Below are 18,984 nucleotides of genomic sequence, written 5' to 3'. Positions count from 1 at the left end.
GCGGCCGATTATCAGCGGTGACCATCTTGACATCGAGGCGTACGCGAGCCTCTACTCTGGCCGGACGAAGATCATGCGGCTACTTTTCATCGCCGACCACTCCTCCGACGAGAAGGTCGGTAATCCTTCGATGAATCTTGAGGCGCTGCGAATGGCGTACGACGAGATCAAGAAGGGAGAGAACACGCAGCTGATGAGGGAGGTGGCGCAGAAGATTAATGGGAGGTTAGGGCCCAGCTACGAGCTCGATTCGGCGTGGTGCGACGCGGTGGATCATAGGGCCGAGCAGAAGAAGGAGAAGCTCGATAACGAGCTCAATGCGTATAGGGTACGAATGAATTATTTCTCTTTGCAGCGCTTTATTCATTGTGTTTCTAGGGATTTTGTTGGTTTTTAGATTGTGCAACATTTTGCTTTTGAAGATGTGATCCACTTTTTTTGCGGTAGAGGAATAATATATAATTTTAATTAGAGATTTGTTTGGGTTTTTTTGAGTTGGTTATGAATTAGCTAATAGTTTTAGTTATATTTGTTAGTATATATAAGTTTAACGTTTAGTGTTCATTGCTTATAATCTCAGGCACAGTTTATCACATTCGTTAGGTAATCATAGTTTTGTTGCAATAAGTTTTCCCTTTGATTCTCAATCAATGAAATCATGTTGCCTTAAGAAAGACTCTGTATTCCACTTGGATTACTCATTTCCCCCACTGTCACCTTGGCCATGTTTTTCTACGAATTACTTTTTTCTAAACTACAACTTTGATTTGAAGCCGAATTGGAATACTATCCCATTGTTCTTTTGAATTATAAACTGATTTGGATACTATATGTTAATTGACCACGTTGGTTTGCTTTTCTTATATGATAAGCTAGCTTTTCTATTTTTGGTACTAAGATGTAGTTGATTAGTTCAAGTAATTCGGCTGTTGTTGTCATTGGCCTGCTTTTTCCTATTTGTTCCTTTAACTTGTCTTTCTTTTTTGCAGACAAACTTGATCAAAGAAAGCATAAGAATGGGATACAATGATTTTGGAGACTTCTACTATGCTCATGGTCAATTGGGGGATGCGTTCAAAAGTTATGTCCGTACTCGGGATTATTGCACTACTTCGAAGCACATCGTTCATATGTGTATGAGTGTGATTCTAGTCAGCATTGAGATGGGTCAATTCACTCATGTTACAAGCTATGTTAACAAAGCAGAACAGGCACCGGATGCTCTTGACTCAATAACTATAGCAAAGCTTCGTTGCGCTGCAGGATTGGCAAACCTAGAAGCCAAAAAGTACAAGCTTGCTGCTCGAAAGGTTGGTTCCATGATGAGGCTTAGAGCACTCTAGACCATTGCGTCTTTAGTTACTGCTCGGGAATTAGAGTGTTCAGTCTTTTTCGTTTTTCATCTGTTGGTTGATGAATGATAGCCTATTAGTTTTGTTGCTTATAACTTTGGCAACCTCTTATTGTTTAATGCAGTTTTTAGAAACAAATCCAGAATTAGGGAGTCACTATAGTGAAGTAATTGCACCTCAAGATGTTGCAACCTATGGAGGACTTTGTGCACTTGCAACATTTGATCGGACAGAGTTAAAGGTAAGTACTCATTATATTGTTATGATGATTCTTCTATATGACCATTGGGAGACATTGATTATATTGTCATTGTGATTTTATTACTTCGTTTTCTTATAATTTGCAGAGCAAAGTTATAGACAATCTCAACTTCCGGAATTTCTTGGAGTTAGTGCCCGAAGTAAGGGAACTTATAAATGATTTTTACTCAAGGTAAGTTGCTCTCTCTCTCTCTCTCTCTCTCTCTCTCTCTCTTGATTGGTCTATGTCACTTTTCTGAATTGATATTATTAGAAATATGAAAGGTTTCAGTTGGATGAATTTGCACTGCTCATTTAGAAAAATTACCAGAGTTTATAATAATTGAGTTGGAATGCCTTCATGGAGAATTGACATGAATTAATAAAGAATTAAATAGATTTTTCTGGGGAGAAAACTTTTTGGGATAATTGATTAATGGTGTAATTACTCTCCTTTATATCTATTTGTGCTTGTGTCTGAATGGTGATTTCTTTACTCATTTTGTAGTCACTATGCCTCATGTTTGGAATACTTGGGGAACCTCAAAGCAAACCTTTTGCTTGACATTCATTTGCATGACCATGTCGAGACACTTTACGATCAAATTCGTCACAAGGCCCTGATCCAGTATACACTTCCATTTCTTTCTGTTGATTTGAGCATGATGGCTAACGCATTCAAGACAACAGTTGCTGAACTTCAGAAAGAACTTGAGGCTTTGATTACCGATAATCAAATACAGGTCTGGTTTGAAATACTTTAGTTGTCTTGTTTTCCTAGATTTGTGTTCAACCAGGTTTTGTTTATAATTGGGAAAATATTAATCTTATTACTTCATGTCAAAAACTCTTGCAGGCTCGAATCGATTCACACAACAAAATCTTGTATGCACGGCATGCAGATCAAAGGAATGCCACCTTTCAGAGAGTTCTTGAGACTGGAAGGGAGTTCGATCGTGATGTTCGGTCCATGTTGCTGAGATCAAATCTTGTTAAGCATGACTACAATGTTAGGCAATTTAGGAAACTTTGATTTTGGATTTGTTAATTCATTTTTATTTTTATATTATAGAATATGGTGGGCATCGGTCAACTATAATGGAGCAAGGTTCTATACTGAAGAAAACTGCCGTACATTTACTGTCATGTTCAGATAGAACTTCACTTTCTTTTTTAACCTTCCCATTATGTAAAGCAACTTAGTCTTTGATGGAAATCATTCTCAATATGCTGAATCACCTCCTTTTTGTTCATCAAATCTAGTTTTGTAACAAGGATACCACATCTGAGTTTTGATTTGAAAATAAAATAAAATAAAATTGTTAAACTTGGATTATATTATACTTCTAGAAATAGATTAGATTCTCCACAGTTAGAGTGCTTTGTGACTTTTGATAATTGACATTATAAAATTGAGGAACTAGCTGTGAAGCACATTCCGTTCCAATTCCAATAGCATTTAGGCCTTTATCCAAGTCTTAACTCGTAAGAGATCATCTCATGCGCTGTTTCCACATACCACAGCCTACTTCAAACTAAATCAATCTTTCTCCGTTTGTTCAATTAATTAATCTTGCTCAATGTTAATGCAGTTTTTTTTTCATTTAAATAAACAAAAGTAATTATTTACTCAGTTAAATAGATTTTTAAATTTTTGCCATTTTAATCGTTTAAACATGATATCGCTGGCACAAAGAGCGAAATCAAGGATTACATGGATTGAATGTGTTCTTTTTTTCTTGGATTTTGCTGCCAGTAACAGTGCAATCCATATAATTATTGATTTCATTCTTTGTGCCAGCAAAATTATATTTAAATATTTAAAACGGTAAAAATTTTAAAATATATTTAATTAAGTAAATAATTAATCATTTATTTAAAAAAAACATGTTAATGCAGCATACTTTGTTTCGTTAATGAATAATATTACTATTAAACTTAAAATCACGTGAATAAATGTCCTAAGAAGTAATGTGTAGCGTTGTTTAGTTTAAAATATGTAGTTTCATTTGTAAATTTAAAGAAAAATAGTCGTAAATAGATTTTCCTTATAATCAATTATAAAATTTGAAATAATAAAAATTTGATAAAATTATGAAAAAGCAAGGTAAACCTATAATAAAATCTTATTTTTCTCGAAACAGGATCTAGCTACGAAGCTAAAATGGTCCATCATCCTCCCAAAAATAGAATAATCCACTTCCTCCCATCACATCCGTGTGGAAAACACACTGACTCAGAGTCCTCCGCACTGAGGAAATGGTGTTTACATGCGCAAACAAATTCCCCCACTAACTCATAAAAACCCCCAAAACTCCTTCATCTTCAATTCATATCCCCACACCCAAATTCTCACTCTCAAACCTTCTTCAACCTCTCGCCAACACAGAAAAGAAAAACTAGTCAAATATCATTACTTCTTAGAAACCATAAAAGCACCGATTTTTACCTCCAAACAGCATCGAAACGCAAAACCCAGATGATCATTTGACCAGATCCGACTCAGTTTAAGATGGGTCACGCAAACCTCCCGGCTTCAAAGCGCGTGAGCTCCACGCGCCAATGGCGGATCCTTGACCTTGTCTCCGCGGCGTTCTTCGGCCTCGTATTCCTCTTCTTTGTGCTCGTCTTCACCCCTCTAGGTGACTCACTTGCCGCTTCCGGCCGGCAGACGCTGCTTCGGTCCGGCTCCGATCCGCGACAGCGCCACCGACTCGTGGCGGCGATTGAATTGGGGCAACAAATGAGCGTGGAGGTGTGCCCTGCCGACATGGTGGACCACATGCCATGTGAGGATCCCAGGCTCAACAGTCAGCTGAGCAGGGAAATGAATTACTATAGAGAGAGGCATTGCCCGCCGCCGGAGGACACTCCACTCTGCCTTGTTCCGCCGCCTACCGGGTACCGGATTCCGGTGCAGTGGCCTGCGAGCTTACATAAGGTATATACATATTAAAGGTTGCATGATTACTTAGAAGAAAAACTTGCATGGCCTCAGGAATTTTGTTTAGTTCATGTTGTTTGGATATTGAATAATATTAGTTGTTGAAAATTGTGGGGAAAATGTCAGTGATATGACCGCAATTTTCTGTCTTGATGGCCATAATTTTTGTTGTAGACTCCAATAAGTAGTGCATAGTTGTAATTAAGTGATTAGTTTGGATGTTGCAATGTTTTGTTGAGAAATTCTTGTATGTTTTGAGAGGAATAGAGGTTTCTCATGCTTAGAATTAGTTTATCAGGTGATTGTAATGGATGGTTAAGGGGATAAAGATTGACAAAGCTGAATTGTCATGCAGTAGACGGCGAAAAGCATGAGGAATTTCGTGCTCTAGAAGCATGTAAGATTTTCTTGGTTTTAACTGTGAAAATATTGGAGGAAATGTGACTCTGGTGCTTGAAATAACAAATTTGGTTTCATTATACTGTCGAGTGAGGTTGGTCTGGTCTGTTAGTTGTTTATTCTCAATTTAATCATCAATTCTCAGTTTGCACTTCGCAGCCATTAGATTTTTAGTACAATAGCCGAATAAGTGAGAGGCCTCCTCCAGATTAAGGTCCCTCTCTCAGCTATCCGAAATCCGTAAAATAGCCTACTTTAATATATTTTATCTATGAAGAGAAAATGACAGCTTTATTTGTGTTTTCTTTATCAACCTTATATTTTTTCTCGTCTTTTATTTGATGAGGTACTTCAACATTATTTTATACTATATTTTATGGTGTTATTTGTAGTTGCAATTCATCAACCCATCTAACTGTGGTAATATAAACTGTACAGATATGGCATGACAACATGCCACACAACAAGATTGCCGAGAGGAAAGGTCATCAGGGATGGATGAAGCTCGAAGGACCGCATTTTATATTCCCTGGAGGTGGCACGATGTTTCCAGATGGGGCAGAGCAATATATTGAAAAACTTGGTCAATACATTCCAATAAGTGGTGGCACCTTGAGGACCGCTCTTGATATGGGTTGTGGGGTACGAGCTATTTTCTTGTTTCTCCCTCGACACTGGTAGATTATACTACTTTATAACCTGCAAATATATCTCATGTTTTGCAGGTTGCCAGTTTTGGAGGATATTTACTATCTCAAAACATTTTAACTATGTCTTTTGCTCCAAGAGATTCCCATAAATCACAGATACAATTTGCGGTTGAAAGAGGAGTACCAGCTCTGGTTGCCATGCTTGGTACTCGCAGACTCCCATTTCCCGCATTTGGGTTTGACTTAGTTCACTGTTCTCGGTGTTTGATCCCTTTTACAGCCTACAGTAAGTTCATTATTGACATTGAACCTTGTATATCGTTCATCCTTGTAAATATTGGTTCATGCCCTAATGCACAAAATCTATATTGCAGATGCAACTTACTTCATTGAAGTAGACAGACTGCTTCGCCCTGGTGGATATGTAGTCATCTCAGGTCCCCCGGTTCAGTGGCCTAAACAAGATAAAGAATGGTCTGATCTTCAGGCTGTGGCAAGAGCGTTATGCTATGAACTTATTGCTGTAGATGGCAACACTGTTATCTGGAAAAAGCCAACAGGGGATTTGTGTTTCCCAAACCAAAATGAATTTGGACTCGAGTTATGTGATGATTCAGATGACCCAAGTTATGCTTGGTAATTTCCAATGGGACTATTGCTTGTTTGAGTTAATTTTTCTTCTTACCATTGTTGCATCTCTTTCTATCTTATTTGATATTGATATTTGTATAAACTATCCATCCGTCACGCTTGTTGCACATTTCTTTTATTACGTGAAACCAATAATAGAAGCAGTCACATACTGTTATCACCGTAATTTGTTGATAGACCTTTCTTATTTATTTATTTATTTATTTATTGGGATCATATAACTAAGACAATTTTGTTTGGCAGGTACTTCAAATTAAAGAAATGTGTCACTAAGCCACCTTTGGTCAAAGGAGAATATGCTATTGGGACGATTCCCAAGTGGCCAGAGAGGTTAACGGCTATACCTCCTCGGTCGACACTCCTGAAGAATGGTGCTGATGTCTATGAGGCTGACACTAAACGGTGGGTGAGGAGGGTTGCTTACTATAAACATTCTCTGAACATTAAGTTGGGAACTCCAGCCATACGAAATGTGATGGACATGAATGCATTGTTTGGGGGTTTTGCGGCAGCACTAAAATCTGATCCTGTGTGGGTTATGAATGTAGTACCAGCCCGCAAGCCATCTACTCTTGATGTGGTCTTTGACAGAGGTCTTATAGGAGTCTATCATGATTGGTAAGTTCTATGCTCAGAATTTCATGTATTTTCACTTAAGGGGATATCGGAAAGAGCCTTTGGAGTTAATTATTTTGTCTTCTATAGTGTGGCAGACCTCTAAACCTTTTGAGTAAATGTCTTAATGACAATTATTATTATTCGTCTTTCTGAAAAATAACTCAAGTACATCTATACCCTAACTTGTTTTGTTTCTTTAATTAGGACCCTTCTTTCCGCAAAAATTTTCATTATCATTAACATGTATTGCAGTTTTCAACGGGTTAGTGTTTTGGATCTGAGACGTTTTGTTATTGTTCTCAGGTGTGAACCTTTCTCAACGTATCCTCGAACTTATGATCTGATCCATGTGGCCGGCATTGAGTCACTTACAAAAGATCCAGCTTCTGGCAAAAGAAGGTACGGTCGTCATAGCCTCTTGTTTCATCTGTTGTTTCCCAGTTGTGATGACGCATTCTAGGGAACAGTGTAATGTGATTTAAATTTTAATCGACTAATAACTGCCTCAACTAACTTGTGGCTATTGCTGTCTGATGCTCCTATCTTTGTACATATCTCTTTTCCTATCCAAAATCAAAGTGTTTTATATCATTAATTTGGATGCATATTTTGAATTCTTAAAATTCCAAACGAAAGTAAAAACAGATGGTCTATTTCTGCAACTTGGTTTCATTAGTTTGAATAGTTAGACATTTGTTGGGCTTGCCTTGCTAAAACAGACAGGATGTTCATTGTTCTAGCTGGAATGATTTGATAAAAACTACAATATGGATCAACTTGTGTTGTTTACTGAATTGTTAGTTCCGAGATGCCTAGAGTGTCTGTTTCCTGCAAGGTCATCTAGCTCGGAAGTGAACTCATAAATCATTTAGGTCTCCAAAATCGAGTTTACGAGCTGAATTCAATGATCCAAGTTTATTTAAGCTCCAGTAGTTTTAGGTGAACATTTAAGTTTGATAACCACATTCTTAAGTTGACCTTAGATCTCAATCTGTTAAGATGCTAAATGATAACCTATTAATCATAGTTTGTATCAATAATGGGCCACTCTAATTGCTTCATTGCAGATGTAACCTTGTCGATTTGATGGTGGAGATCGACCGAATATTGCGGCCAGAAGGAACTGTTGTGGTGAGGGATACCCCTGAAGCCATCGACAAAGTAGCTCGCATTGCTCGCGCAGTGAGGTGGAGGCCTACCATATACGATAAAGAACCCGAATCACATGGCAGAGATAAAATCCTAGTTGCAACCAAGACCTTCTGGAAGCTCTAATTCTCATAGTAGATCTCACTTACAGCTTTGTAATTTAGGTGATATTTTTTCTTTCTTCTCACTGTTTTGAGGCTAAGTGTTTCAAAGCTATCTTCTGTGCATCAAAGGCATTAGGTTTTCAGTGTTTATATAAAGGAGAAAGTCAGGTGGATATGAGAAAACTAAAAAGATGTAAAGACTTCTGTGCAATTTTTATAGGGGAAGCATAAGCCAGTGTTTTTTTTTTTTTAATTTTTCTCTTAGACGATCACTGTAATTCAATGCCATGTATTTATCATTACTTATTTATTGAAAAAAAAAACAAAGATCAAATAGGTTTCATTTTTTCCTGTCAGTGGTTTCATTTTTTTCTATAAATGAGTAAAAGATGTGATTTACATATTCACTGATATAGCTAATCTTTTTTTTTTTTGGACTGGGGATATTGCTAATTTTTAGAAGCATATCAAATTCAATAAAGGGCCAAAGCCCAATCAGGCAACACCAAACACTTGCTAAGCCTAAGATAGAGACTCAAATAAATCAATTTGAGTTGGTCGAATGATTAGCTCATTCATTTGCTTAAGTGTTGGGAGTTTGAATTTCACGTTGTGCAAGTTGTGCAAGTAACAATTCATTGATCAGAAACAGACTTTTCAGGTTTTTGGCTTGTCAGGTTTTTGGCTTGTCAGGTTAGGCAATACCATGGGCCATAAAAAAAAGGACTCAAACAAATTCCAGCTACCTCATACAAACATATATCATTCACCTTCCAATTTGGTATCAATAATGATTGGAGAATTTTTTGTGCTGATTTATAGATAATGCAATAGATGTGCAAGCTATAAAAAGTGTAGAGCTAGAGAATGGAATTTTGGTATGGGATTATCCACTCCCATATTCATTTAGAATTCTCTCTGAGGATGATAGGACTACTTTACTCTATTTAATTTGTATCTAGTTTGGTACAATTATGACAAAGAAACTATCTTACTCCGTTTAATTTGTATCGAGTTTATTATTGATTGAATTGAAAGTTATCTATTCTATATTCAAGCTACTAGAATTGGTTAATGATGATATGGTTTAAAATCTGAATAGTATGCATGAGATTTTAAGTTCAAATTTTGTTATTGTTATCTAAAAACATATGTTTCTGTCTTCATCCTTTGGTTTAGAGTTGTTTTTTTTTCACTTATACAAATAATAATAATAAATAAAATAAATGCACTTTTTCTTTTTTTATTTTTTGGCTGGGGACCTGTTTATTTCTAATAAGCAGGTATTTAATGTGCATGCATTGTTGATATATTAGTTTTAGTTTTGGGTGCATTTTTGTTTCTTGACATGATTTTTGCATTACAAATAATGGTTTGTAATAGTTGTTGAGTTCTAATTGTTGTAATGGCACCAAATAATGTGGTTCCTTAATCACATTTTTTAAAACATAATTTTTTTTTTATTTCTCACCATATCTTTCAATAGTCTGATATGTCAATGACTAATTTGTCGCAGATTTCAACTTTATTTAAGAGTTTATATATAATATACAATATACAATATTTTTTAGAGTAAAGTATCGTTTTGTCCCCAACGTTTGGGTAAGTCCTATTTGTGTTCATAATGTTTAAATCGTCTTATTTGTATTTCTATTGTTCATAAAAGTAATTCAATGTTATCCTGCCGTCAATTATATTAATAGATCGGATTATATTTTTCAATTATTCTCACTTGAATGTATTCATTCTCAATTATGTCTCACTTGGATGTGTTCGATTTCAATATTGTACCCACTATTTGTATTCGGGTTCAATTATGTCCCTAAAAAAGTGAATTATGTAAATATTGCAGGATTAGTATCAATTTTTTATGAGCTATTATCTGGAGTGGATCATTAGTTCTGTCCAGTATTTGTGTTCTAACTTTAAGAAAAGATTTTTAGAACTCCAACTAAAACTCATGATATGTAATTAACAGTAAGATAACATTGAATTACTTTTACAAACGTAAGGGATACAAATAAACGATTTAAACCTTAGGGACACAAATAGAATTTACCTTAAATATTGAGAATAAAAACGATACTTTACTCTATTTTTTAATTTGATAATAAATGTAAAACAGGTAGTTCATCAGAAGATGTATGTATCTTAATCTTACCTTCTTTATTGAGAAGTATCTTTCATTATGAGTCATTCAATAATGCACGAAATCTTTTTTAGTGTTACAAAATACATGACAGAGAAAAATAGGGGAAGGCAAGGTGAGGGTACAATAGTTTGTGATCATATTATTGATACATTATGAATAAGTGTATGATGACTATTATCTTGGAAACATGATCCTAAAACTTAGTTGGATACTTCAAACCTACCAATAAATTAGGGTTGCTGCAGGTTTCTGTTGCCTCTGAATTTGTCAACAAAGGACCACGATATTTTTTTCTTATTAATCTTATTTATTTTTACAAAATCAAAGAAGGTATAATATATATTTGACTAAAATCTGTGTTATTAAGATGGATATAATAGTTTGTACAAAAAAAAAAAAAAGATGGATATAATAGTTAATTGGTTTCTTAATTTTTATCCGATGATCAAATTAGTTTTTCAGATTTAAAATTGATTAAACTAATCCCTCAATTTTAAACTCTGAATTAAATTAGTCTTTTGTCAATATCTAAGTAACATTGTTATAAAAAAATTAACGTGAAATATTAATATTATAACATGCCATTAGATAAAATGACATTAAAGGAAAAAATGTTTTAATCAACCAAATTCATCCTTATAAAGTCATTCATTAGTGGTCGAATAATTAACTCACTCATTTACTTAAATAAATAATATCGAATGTTTAAATCTTATTTTATATATGCAATAATTTATTGGCCAACTATCACTTTTAAATAGAGCTCAGATTGATAATAAGTTATTAAGTTAGTCATTAATCTGTCGGATTAAAAAATATCGTAGACAAAAAAAAGTCATATATACACATTATATAAAATACACTCCTTATATTATAGAAAATTTTTTAAATATTCTTAATCACTAATTTCAATTAATATACTTATNATGATAGAGTGCAGAAAATTAAATTGGTTAGGATAATGAGTAGATATGAGAACTGAGATCACTAAAAATTTTGCAGAGGATTTGTCATAGCAGACAGAGCCCGTCTTGGGAGCATCATGTATGTACATGTATAACAGTACAACCCTATTCAATTTGTTTCTTCTATTTCACATTTTTATTACCATATGAAAATGAAATTAATAAGGGAAAGAAAGTTGCCATTCATGATGGTAAAGGCTCAAAATATGTCTTATAATGACACAAATTCAACTTCTTTTTGTTAAAAATATACATTGATTTTAGTGAATTAATTTCATTAGTGATGAATTCATTTGAATTTTTGTCTATTCTAAAAACAAGAATAAATATTTTTTCGGTTTTTGACATTTACTTAAAAGATAAAATATTTTTTATAATTCAAAATTTTTTAAGTGAGAGAACATAAGATGAGAAGACACCACATTCAACTCAAAACTTTAAAGTAAGAAATTAATGTGTCTCTTATCTTATAAATTCTTCACTCTTCCTTATTTTTTTTGATGTAGGACTAACTTCATACACTCACACTTGTACATTAACACTTAACAGTGTCATCAGAGACTGCTTAAACTAATAATAAGAATCGTTTAATTCAGTTACTGAGATGAACGATTAAAAAGTTTTGCAAAATAAAAATACGGTTTGTTTAGTTTGGACAAATAATAAGAGATCGAAAACATTATTTACTCTTAAAAAAATAGCATTGAAGAAGAAGAAGATGATGGAGAGTGTGGGGACTTTGATGTACAAAGTTCAGGAGGTGGAGCCTTTTCCCCTTTCAAGTTAGATATTTAATAAGAATCACTTATGAGAGGCATTCAATGTAATGTGGCCATCATCACATACATTTTTATCTAACATTTTATGCACATTATATCATCACAAAATAGATGAACTTGCTCGTGAACATAGACTAATAATGACACTATATATACACGATTTCTGGAACTATAGAGAAAAATTATTATTTAATTTCAACAACATATATAATCTTCTATAGAACTTCCAATACTCAAAGATGATTATGAACTTTGGAAAAATTTTCAGGTGTTCCAAAAAGATTAGTATTCTAATAATTTTAGCAATTAATTAATCTCAATAATTATGTACATATTTTATAATAAAAATTATGACTAAAAATAGTGAAATATTAATATTCGTGCTACATGTGATAACTTCCCTTTTTTTTCCCCCTTAATTTTCACTTAATTACTCGTAGAGTTAGAAATACTTAATGCCATGCATGCACGCTGAGAAATTGTGTGTACATTATATAAATTATATTGTACAATAATTATTGCATTCAGAAGATAAAGGAATATAATGCTAAAGCAATGATTATAAACAGATCAGATAGCCTTCAATAAGGCAGTTGGAATAGTTTGTTTTTTGACTTTAATTTAAATTTCAATCAAATGAAATTTCGTTTTGTTTCTCATTATTTTTCCGAAAGTGTTTAATTAAATTTGTTTTCAACTTGGGTCCTTATTAATTTTCAATGTACATCACGGCATATTTGACTTCATAAAAACTTGATCACATGCCATAGCATTGCGGGAGCGCTTTCATTGATGTTCATCATTATTGATAGTAATTATTATTGCCAGAGTACAAATTAAATATATTAAATATAAAAAAATTAATTTAAATTAGCTAAGTAGTTACCTCACTCGAACTCGGTATCTTAAAGCAAATCTTCAAATTTCAAATGTCCAAATTTTAATAAACTTCTAAATAGGGTTTAAATTTGCAATAAATTAATTATTGTAAAGAAAATTTTATATCCTAAATTATTTAAATAGAGACTTTTACAATTTATAAGTTAAACTTAGTTGTGACACAGTCAAATCGGACGGCATTTTCATATAAACTTCTTTGTCTAAATCTCTGTGAAAGAAGGCAATATTGACGTTCAATTATTTCAAATGTCATTTCTTTACTGCTGTTAATGCTAACATTACTCATAAAGTAATCATTTTGACAATGGACTAAAAGTATTACCATAATTCACTCTAGCACTTGAGTGAATCATTTTGAAACTAGCCTCGTTTTGTTCCTTTCTATGGTACCATCGGGATTGAATTTTACTCGAAAAATTCATTTGCAACCCATAGACTTCTTGCCTTTTAGGAGTTCAGTGAGACATCAAGTTATGTTCTGATCTAGAGCTGGCAATTCAATTTGTATTGCCTTTCTCCAACATTCATGTGTAGCCCTCTTCCTATAAGTGTTAGGTTTCGGATTTGATGTGATCACTACAACAATATAGATTATTTTTTAGGGTTATAATGTGTAAAAGAAAATTAAAATTTGTCAAAAAAATAAATTTTGACACTATTTTAACTATGAAAATATGTTAATAAAAGTTTTGTCAAAAATAGTATTTTTAACATATAAGCGATTGTGAAAAAAATTTAAATCTTATTTTGATAAATATTGGCTGTCAAAAATAATTTGTTAGAAAATTTTGAGAACATATTTTCTGTGATACTTATTAATTGTCAAAAATACTATTTATTTTGACACTTATTGACTATAAAATATTCTCAACAAAAAATTTTAACAAAGAATGAGATGTGATCTTGAAACTAAAGAATAAATTGAGATTTTGAAGATAAAGAATGAGTTATATAATCCTAAACTGAGAGCAGTGTGATGTCAAAATTAACAGAGCCCAAAGAAGAAAAAAATAGTAGAGTAGATTGAAAACAAATGAGTGTCAAAATTGAGGAGTAATTTTCTACGGTCAAATTTTTCGTCAAAAAATATAGAAAATTTGACATTTGTGATATTTGTCAAAAATATATATTAATTTTGACATTTAATTATAGTATTAAAAAATAAAGTGTCAAAATAACTCTATTTTCTTGTAGCGGATGGCTAGAGAAAGGAACTTATATTTTAGGGTTAGTTTATCATATGACAAGTGTTGTGAGATAGGATATAAAGAGTTAAAATTGACAAAGTTGTTAGAGTGAACTGCATGGGTTATCATACAACGGCTTATAAGGACTACCATTCGTGAGCAACTGGGTATTGCTAAAAACAATGAGAAATTCCTTATTGAAATAACAATGCTCTAGTAACACCTAAAATGTGCCAGTGGTTTCGCTCCACAATTCTGTTTTGCTCTAGTGTTTCTACATAAGAAGTTTGGTGTAAAATGGCAGTCAATGCAAAAAAGAATGTTAGAGTGAATTCTGACATATTGTCAGTTCTTATACACTTAACTTGTTTTTCAAATTATACTTTGACAAAATTTACAAAATTAATAACCAATTGTGATGCTTCAGATTTGTTTTTATAAAAAAAATCCAAGTGAATATGCTCTTATCATCTACTACAGTAAAAAAATACCTATGTCCTTCATTGAAAGAAATAGAAATAGGACCCTAAATATCCATATAAATTAAGTCAAAACAATCTTTTATTTTAATTATACTAATTAAGATCAAAAGATAATTTCTTTTGTTTTATAAAATGACATGAGTCACCCGTAAATTTTGAAACAGTACAATCTATAAAAGGATAATATTTTTTCAGTAAAATCAGTTTATACATGAGTATGTGTCATAATCTAAGATGTCAAATGTTGTTGTGCTCAGTGTGTGAAGGTGTTGTGGGATGAGTAGTAGTCGTAGTTGTTGCCAATGAAGCTTGCTTTGTTGGAGGAGGAGGAAAGAGAGAAAATTCTGGTTCTCTACTCATTGTATATAACCCTTCTCTACACTTAGCAATGCCAATCATCTTTGATGTGAATCTATCTTGTATCTCACAACACTTACCATCGATTAATAGTTGGCAATGTAAGTTTGAGGTTAATTTTGACACAGAGATAAATTTAAAATCAAAAGAAGGAATGTGCAAAATATTTTTAAGAAAATAAATTTTAGAGAACGTGATTATGCCAATGATGGTATTGACAGTTTTGGTCCCATTTGATAATATCACATTGATTGAAGGAATATTTTAAAAGCTTGCAAAATCTTTTAAGTCGAAACTCACATGATCTGTTGCACCAGAGCCAATAACCCATAGTGCAGATTTTAGAGTGATAATGCTAATTATTCTTGCATAAAAATGTAATGCATGTTGGGAATAAGGAGTATGACCACAATTCAATCAATCATGTGCCAAATAATTTGTTATTATTATGTTAAAATTTTAATATAATAAGGTTCTTGATTGAATTTAGAGATTTATCATTGTGATAGTGATCACAATATTGAGAGATGAATCTTTTATAGTTTAATCTAAATTGCTCTTGATCATAGGATTATTAAAAATGACATTATAATCCGCAAAGATCAATATATATATATATAGTCTTCATTGGATAAAGATTAATAGGATATTCTCAAGATGAACATAGTAATAGAGTTTCCTTTGACCTGCGACTATCATAGTAATTAACAATGTATTTATTATACTTTGGTTTCGGACACCTAATACCCTAGGGTGCTAGTTGAATTGACATTGGGTATGATTTAAATACTTGTAGAATTAATGATTAGTCAATAAGGAATCCGTCAACTCTCGATAAAGAGTTTGAGCTCTATGATTATAATGACTGAGATGAATAAAACTTTGGCCAAGGGGATTGAATGAATGAAGAAATGAGTTTTTTCAGCCATTCACAGTTCATTATAATAATGGTAACAAGTTAGAGTTTGACAATTAAACCATACTTTAAGGGTTAACCAAGAGTTGGAAAGATGGAAGGAATTATACTTTGTTATTCTAAGGTTCTTAGTAAAAATATATTACTTCATACTATCGGGTTGTTGAGGAGTGTTGCTAGATGCCAACCTTGATTAGTAAATTTAGTATGACTAATTAACTACCCGCTTAGTATTGAACCTATGGGATCATAACTAACAAGTGTTCTAATCTTTGCTATAGAATTATTTAATTATTATTTTGATTTAATCAAATAAATAATTATATCGATTCAAATGGAATATTATTATATTCTTTGTTAGCACCAAGAATATAATAATAGTATGATAATTGAGAATATTAAATGAAATTTGAGAATAATTAGTTATTCTATTTCTAAATTTGGATGAGATCCTAGCTGATTCTGTTTTCAAATTAAGTTATGATATGATTCATAAATTTAAAAGATTCAGATTTAGAATTTCAAGATATGATTTAAATTTGAATTGAGATTCAAATTTAAAATCAATAATAAATCTCATACTATATATATGTACGTCAAGAGTACAGGAAAGACATGAGAATAACAAGAGTTTTATTCTTTTACCTCAATACACAAAAATGTATGTGAGTCTAATTTTTTGAGAAGAATTTTATGGTGTGCAAAAAGTTGCAAAGAGGTTCTCAATTTAGATCAGTTAAATCCATTAGTCAAGGAGTTGACAGCAAATGTTGGTCTCGATGTGGATACGCATAGCACCTTCGTACCATCGAAGGAAAAAGTGATTTTTACCAGCGTACACACAGGTATTGTATTCAGATCTGATCTATATATTGTTCATTATTCGAATAAAGTTTAAGTACAAAATAGATCTTTATGATTACCTTCTTTTCTTCCGTTGCGTGTTATGAACACATGCTAATCCTTCAATGCAATGGTTTTACCTGGAGTGGAAGTTCGAATGGAATTAGTCAAAATTTGGTTTGCATTATGAGGTTGTTGCTGCACAGTTTTCTCTTTGATAAACTCTAACAAGGCAAATCTTTGCTCTAGAATAAACTCAGATCTTGATATTTCAATATTCTCTTGGAGATAATTGAGCTGGACTTATCCGTCACTAAATATATCATCATGCTCCTCAGTGATCACGTAATTGATTGCTTGTGGTGTTATGTTGTTACTGTTGAGGCAGACGCTTTGGAGGTTCTACCTTCTGTGGAGGAAATCAGGGAGGCAGTTTGGGATTGTGAATCTTCTAAGGCCCCAGGTAGTGATGGGTACAATATGAATTTCATTAAGAAATGCTGGGAAGAGATTGGTCAGGAGTTCACTGAGGCAGTGATGGAATTCTTCCAAAGGGCTAAGTTACCTACAGATGTAAATTTAACTTGGGTAACGTTGGCCCCAAAGTTTGTGGGGGCTAAAGAGATCAGGGATTTCCGGCCGATTAGCTTAGTGGGATGTGTGTATAAAGTGGTTTCGAAGGTTCTAGTGAGAAGAATGAGATCGGTTATGCCAGGATTGGTGGGTGAGACTCAGACTGCATTTGTGAAAGGCAGAAAGATCCATGACGGTGCTCTCATCGCTTGTGAGACGGTCCATTGGCTGAAGTCACGAAGAAAGAAAGCGGCAATTATAAAGCTGGATTTTCATAAAGCTTATGATAGAGTCAGATGGAGCTTCGTGGATATAGTGTTAGAGAAAATGGGTTTTGGACAGCGTTGGAGGTTTTGGGTGAAGGAGTGTCTTACTACGGCCACTATGTCTGTACTGGTAAATGGGTCGCCATCCAAGCCGTTTAAAATGGAGCGAGGCCTCCGACAAGGGGATCCCCTCTCTCCATTTCTGTTTGTGCTAGTAGTGGATGTGTTGCATCGGATGCTGGGTGAAGCTGTCAGGAATGGCCGCATTGATCCGCTGCTAGTTGGGGGAAAGAATATTGCATTGTCGCATCTACAATTTGCGGATGATACGATATTGTTTTGTCCCCCGGTGATAGAGACAATTGTGAATTACAAGAGACTGCTGCAGTGTTTTGAGTTGATGTCAGGGTTGAGCATCAATTTTGATAAATCAAATCTGATATCGGTGAATTGTGAACAGGAGTGGATAGATCATGCGTGTGGTCTGCTGGGGTGCCAGCAAGCAGCATTACCAGTTAGGTATCTCGGAATTTCCTTGGGGGCAAATCCGCATTTGGTGAAGACTTGGAAACCGATAATAGATAAGGTGGAAGAGAAACTCAGCCTGTGGAAAGCAAAAGTCTTAAACAAAGCGGGTAAGCTTGTGCTCATAAAATCAGTGCTGAATAGCCTTCCGATATATTACCTTAGTCTGTACAAAATGCCAAAGGCAATTGCGGATAAGCTGATATCCTTGCAAAGGAGATTTATGTGGTGTAAGGGGGATGGTAAGGAGGGTATCCCGTTGGTCAAGTGGGAGCTGGTTCAGGCACCGAAAAAAGCTGGGGGCTTGGGGATTGGGGATGCATTGCTTCGAAACACAGCACTCCTGTTTAAGTGGTGGTGGAGGTTTTCAAAGGAGGAGTGCCCCTTGTGGAAGAAGATTGTCTGCTCATGTAACAACCTGAACCCTGATATAATGCTAGTAAATCAGCAGCTACCGGTTAAAGGAGGGCCCTGGAAAGACATTTGCCATTTGAATATCATAGAGCAGCGGATAAAAGACAAAATGCTGACTGGCATGGCGATGGAGGTAGGTAATGGAAGAAGCACTCTGTTTTGGGAGGATAACTGGCTGCAAGGTGGACCCTTGAAAATGGCTTTTCCAAGACTATATTCTATTTCAAACCAACAAGGAGCTATGATAGGGGATTGTGGGTTTTGGGATGGACTTGAGTGGATATGGAATTTCCAGTGGAGAAGGGAGTTGTTTCAATGGGAGATGGAACTTCTCTGCCAGTTTCATGAGAGGCTAAGGCCGGTGAAGTTGGCAGCTGGTGCAGAGGATAAGCTGGTGTGGAAGTTTGATAGTAAAGGGATATTTTCTACCAGATCTGTTATACAGGTACTTCAATCAGAGACTCTGTCAGATGAGATAACGAGCTACAGCTTTACAAGTTCAGTCTGGCGAGGAGTGG

General features: G+C 34.0%; 2 protein-coding genes across 3 annotated transcripts; both read left to right on the top strand.

The window, feature by feature from the left end:
- LOC107473308 (COP9 signalosome complex subunit 1) lies at window positions 1–2,928 on the top strand (the record flags this gene model as incomplete). The annotated part of the gene is given in 6 exon segments (XM_016092857.2): window positions 1–328; window positions 990–1,310; window positions 1,477–1,593; window positions 1,700–1,785; window positions 2,101–2,335; window positions 2,449–2,928. Coding segments are annotated over 6 exon segments (1,264 nt in total), but the record flags the coding sequence as incomplete, so codon positions are not given.
- An 822-nt stretch (window positions 2,929–3,750) lies between these two features.
- LOC107473307 (probable pectin methyltransferase QUA3) lies at window positions 3,751–8,364 on the top strand. 2 transcript variants are annotated; one of them, XM_052257303.1, is made up of 7 exons: window positions 3,751–4,533; window positions 5,374–5,577; window positions 5,661–5,871; window positions 5,960–6,221; window positions 6,480–6,854; window positions 7,059–7,253; window positions 7,922–8,364. In XM_052257303.1, the coding sequence occupies exons 1-7, from the start codon at window positions 4,105–4,107 to the stop codon at window positions 8,127–8,129; spliced, it is 1,884 nt and encodes a 627-aa protein (XP_052113263.1). In that variant the 5' UTR covers window positions 3,751–4,104; the 3' UTR covers window positions 8,130–8,364. The 2 variants fall into 2 exon arrangements, with proteins under 2 accessions (XP_052113263.1, XP_015948342.1); XM_016092856.3 differs by having other exon boundaries at window positions 3,753–4,533; window positions 7,158–7,253.
- The last annotated feature ends 10,620 nt before the right edge of the window (window positions 8,365–18,984 follow it).

Source organism: Arachis duranensis, chromosome 2 (assembly GCF_000817695.3).
Source record: "Arachis duranensis cultivar V14167 chromosome 2, aradu.V14167.gnm2.J7QH, whole genome shotgun sequence".
Taxonomy (NCBI): Eukaryota; Viridiplantae; Streptophyta; class Magnoliopsida; order Fabales; family Fabaceae; genus Arachis; species Arachis duranensis.
Note: the sequence above shows the minus strand (reverse complement) of the source record. Positions and strands in the feature narration are given on the sequence as shown.

Coding starts and splice junctions, on each gene's coding strand:
- LOC107473307 (XM_052257303.1), top strand. CDS start 4,105: ATGGGTCACGCAAACCTCCCGGCTTCAAAGCGCGTGAGCTCCACGCGC. Junction 4,534..5,373: donor GGCCTGCGAGCTTACATAAG/GTATATACATAT, acceptor TAAACTGTACAG/ATATGGCATGACAACATGCC. Junction 6,222..6,479: donor GATGACCCAAGTTATGCTTG/GTAATTTCCAAT, acceptor TTTGTTTGGCAG/GTACTTCAAATTAAAGAAAT.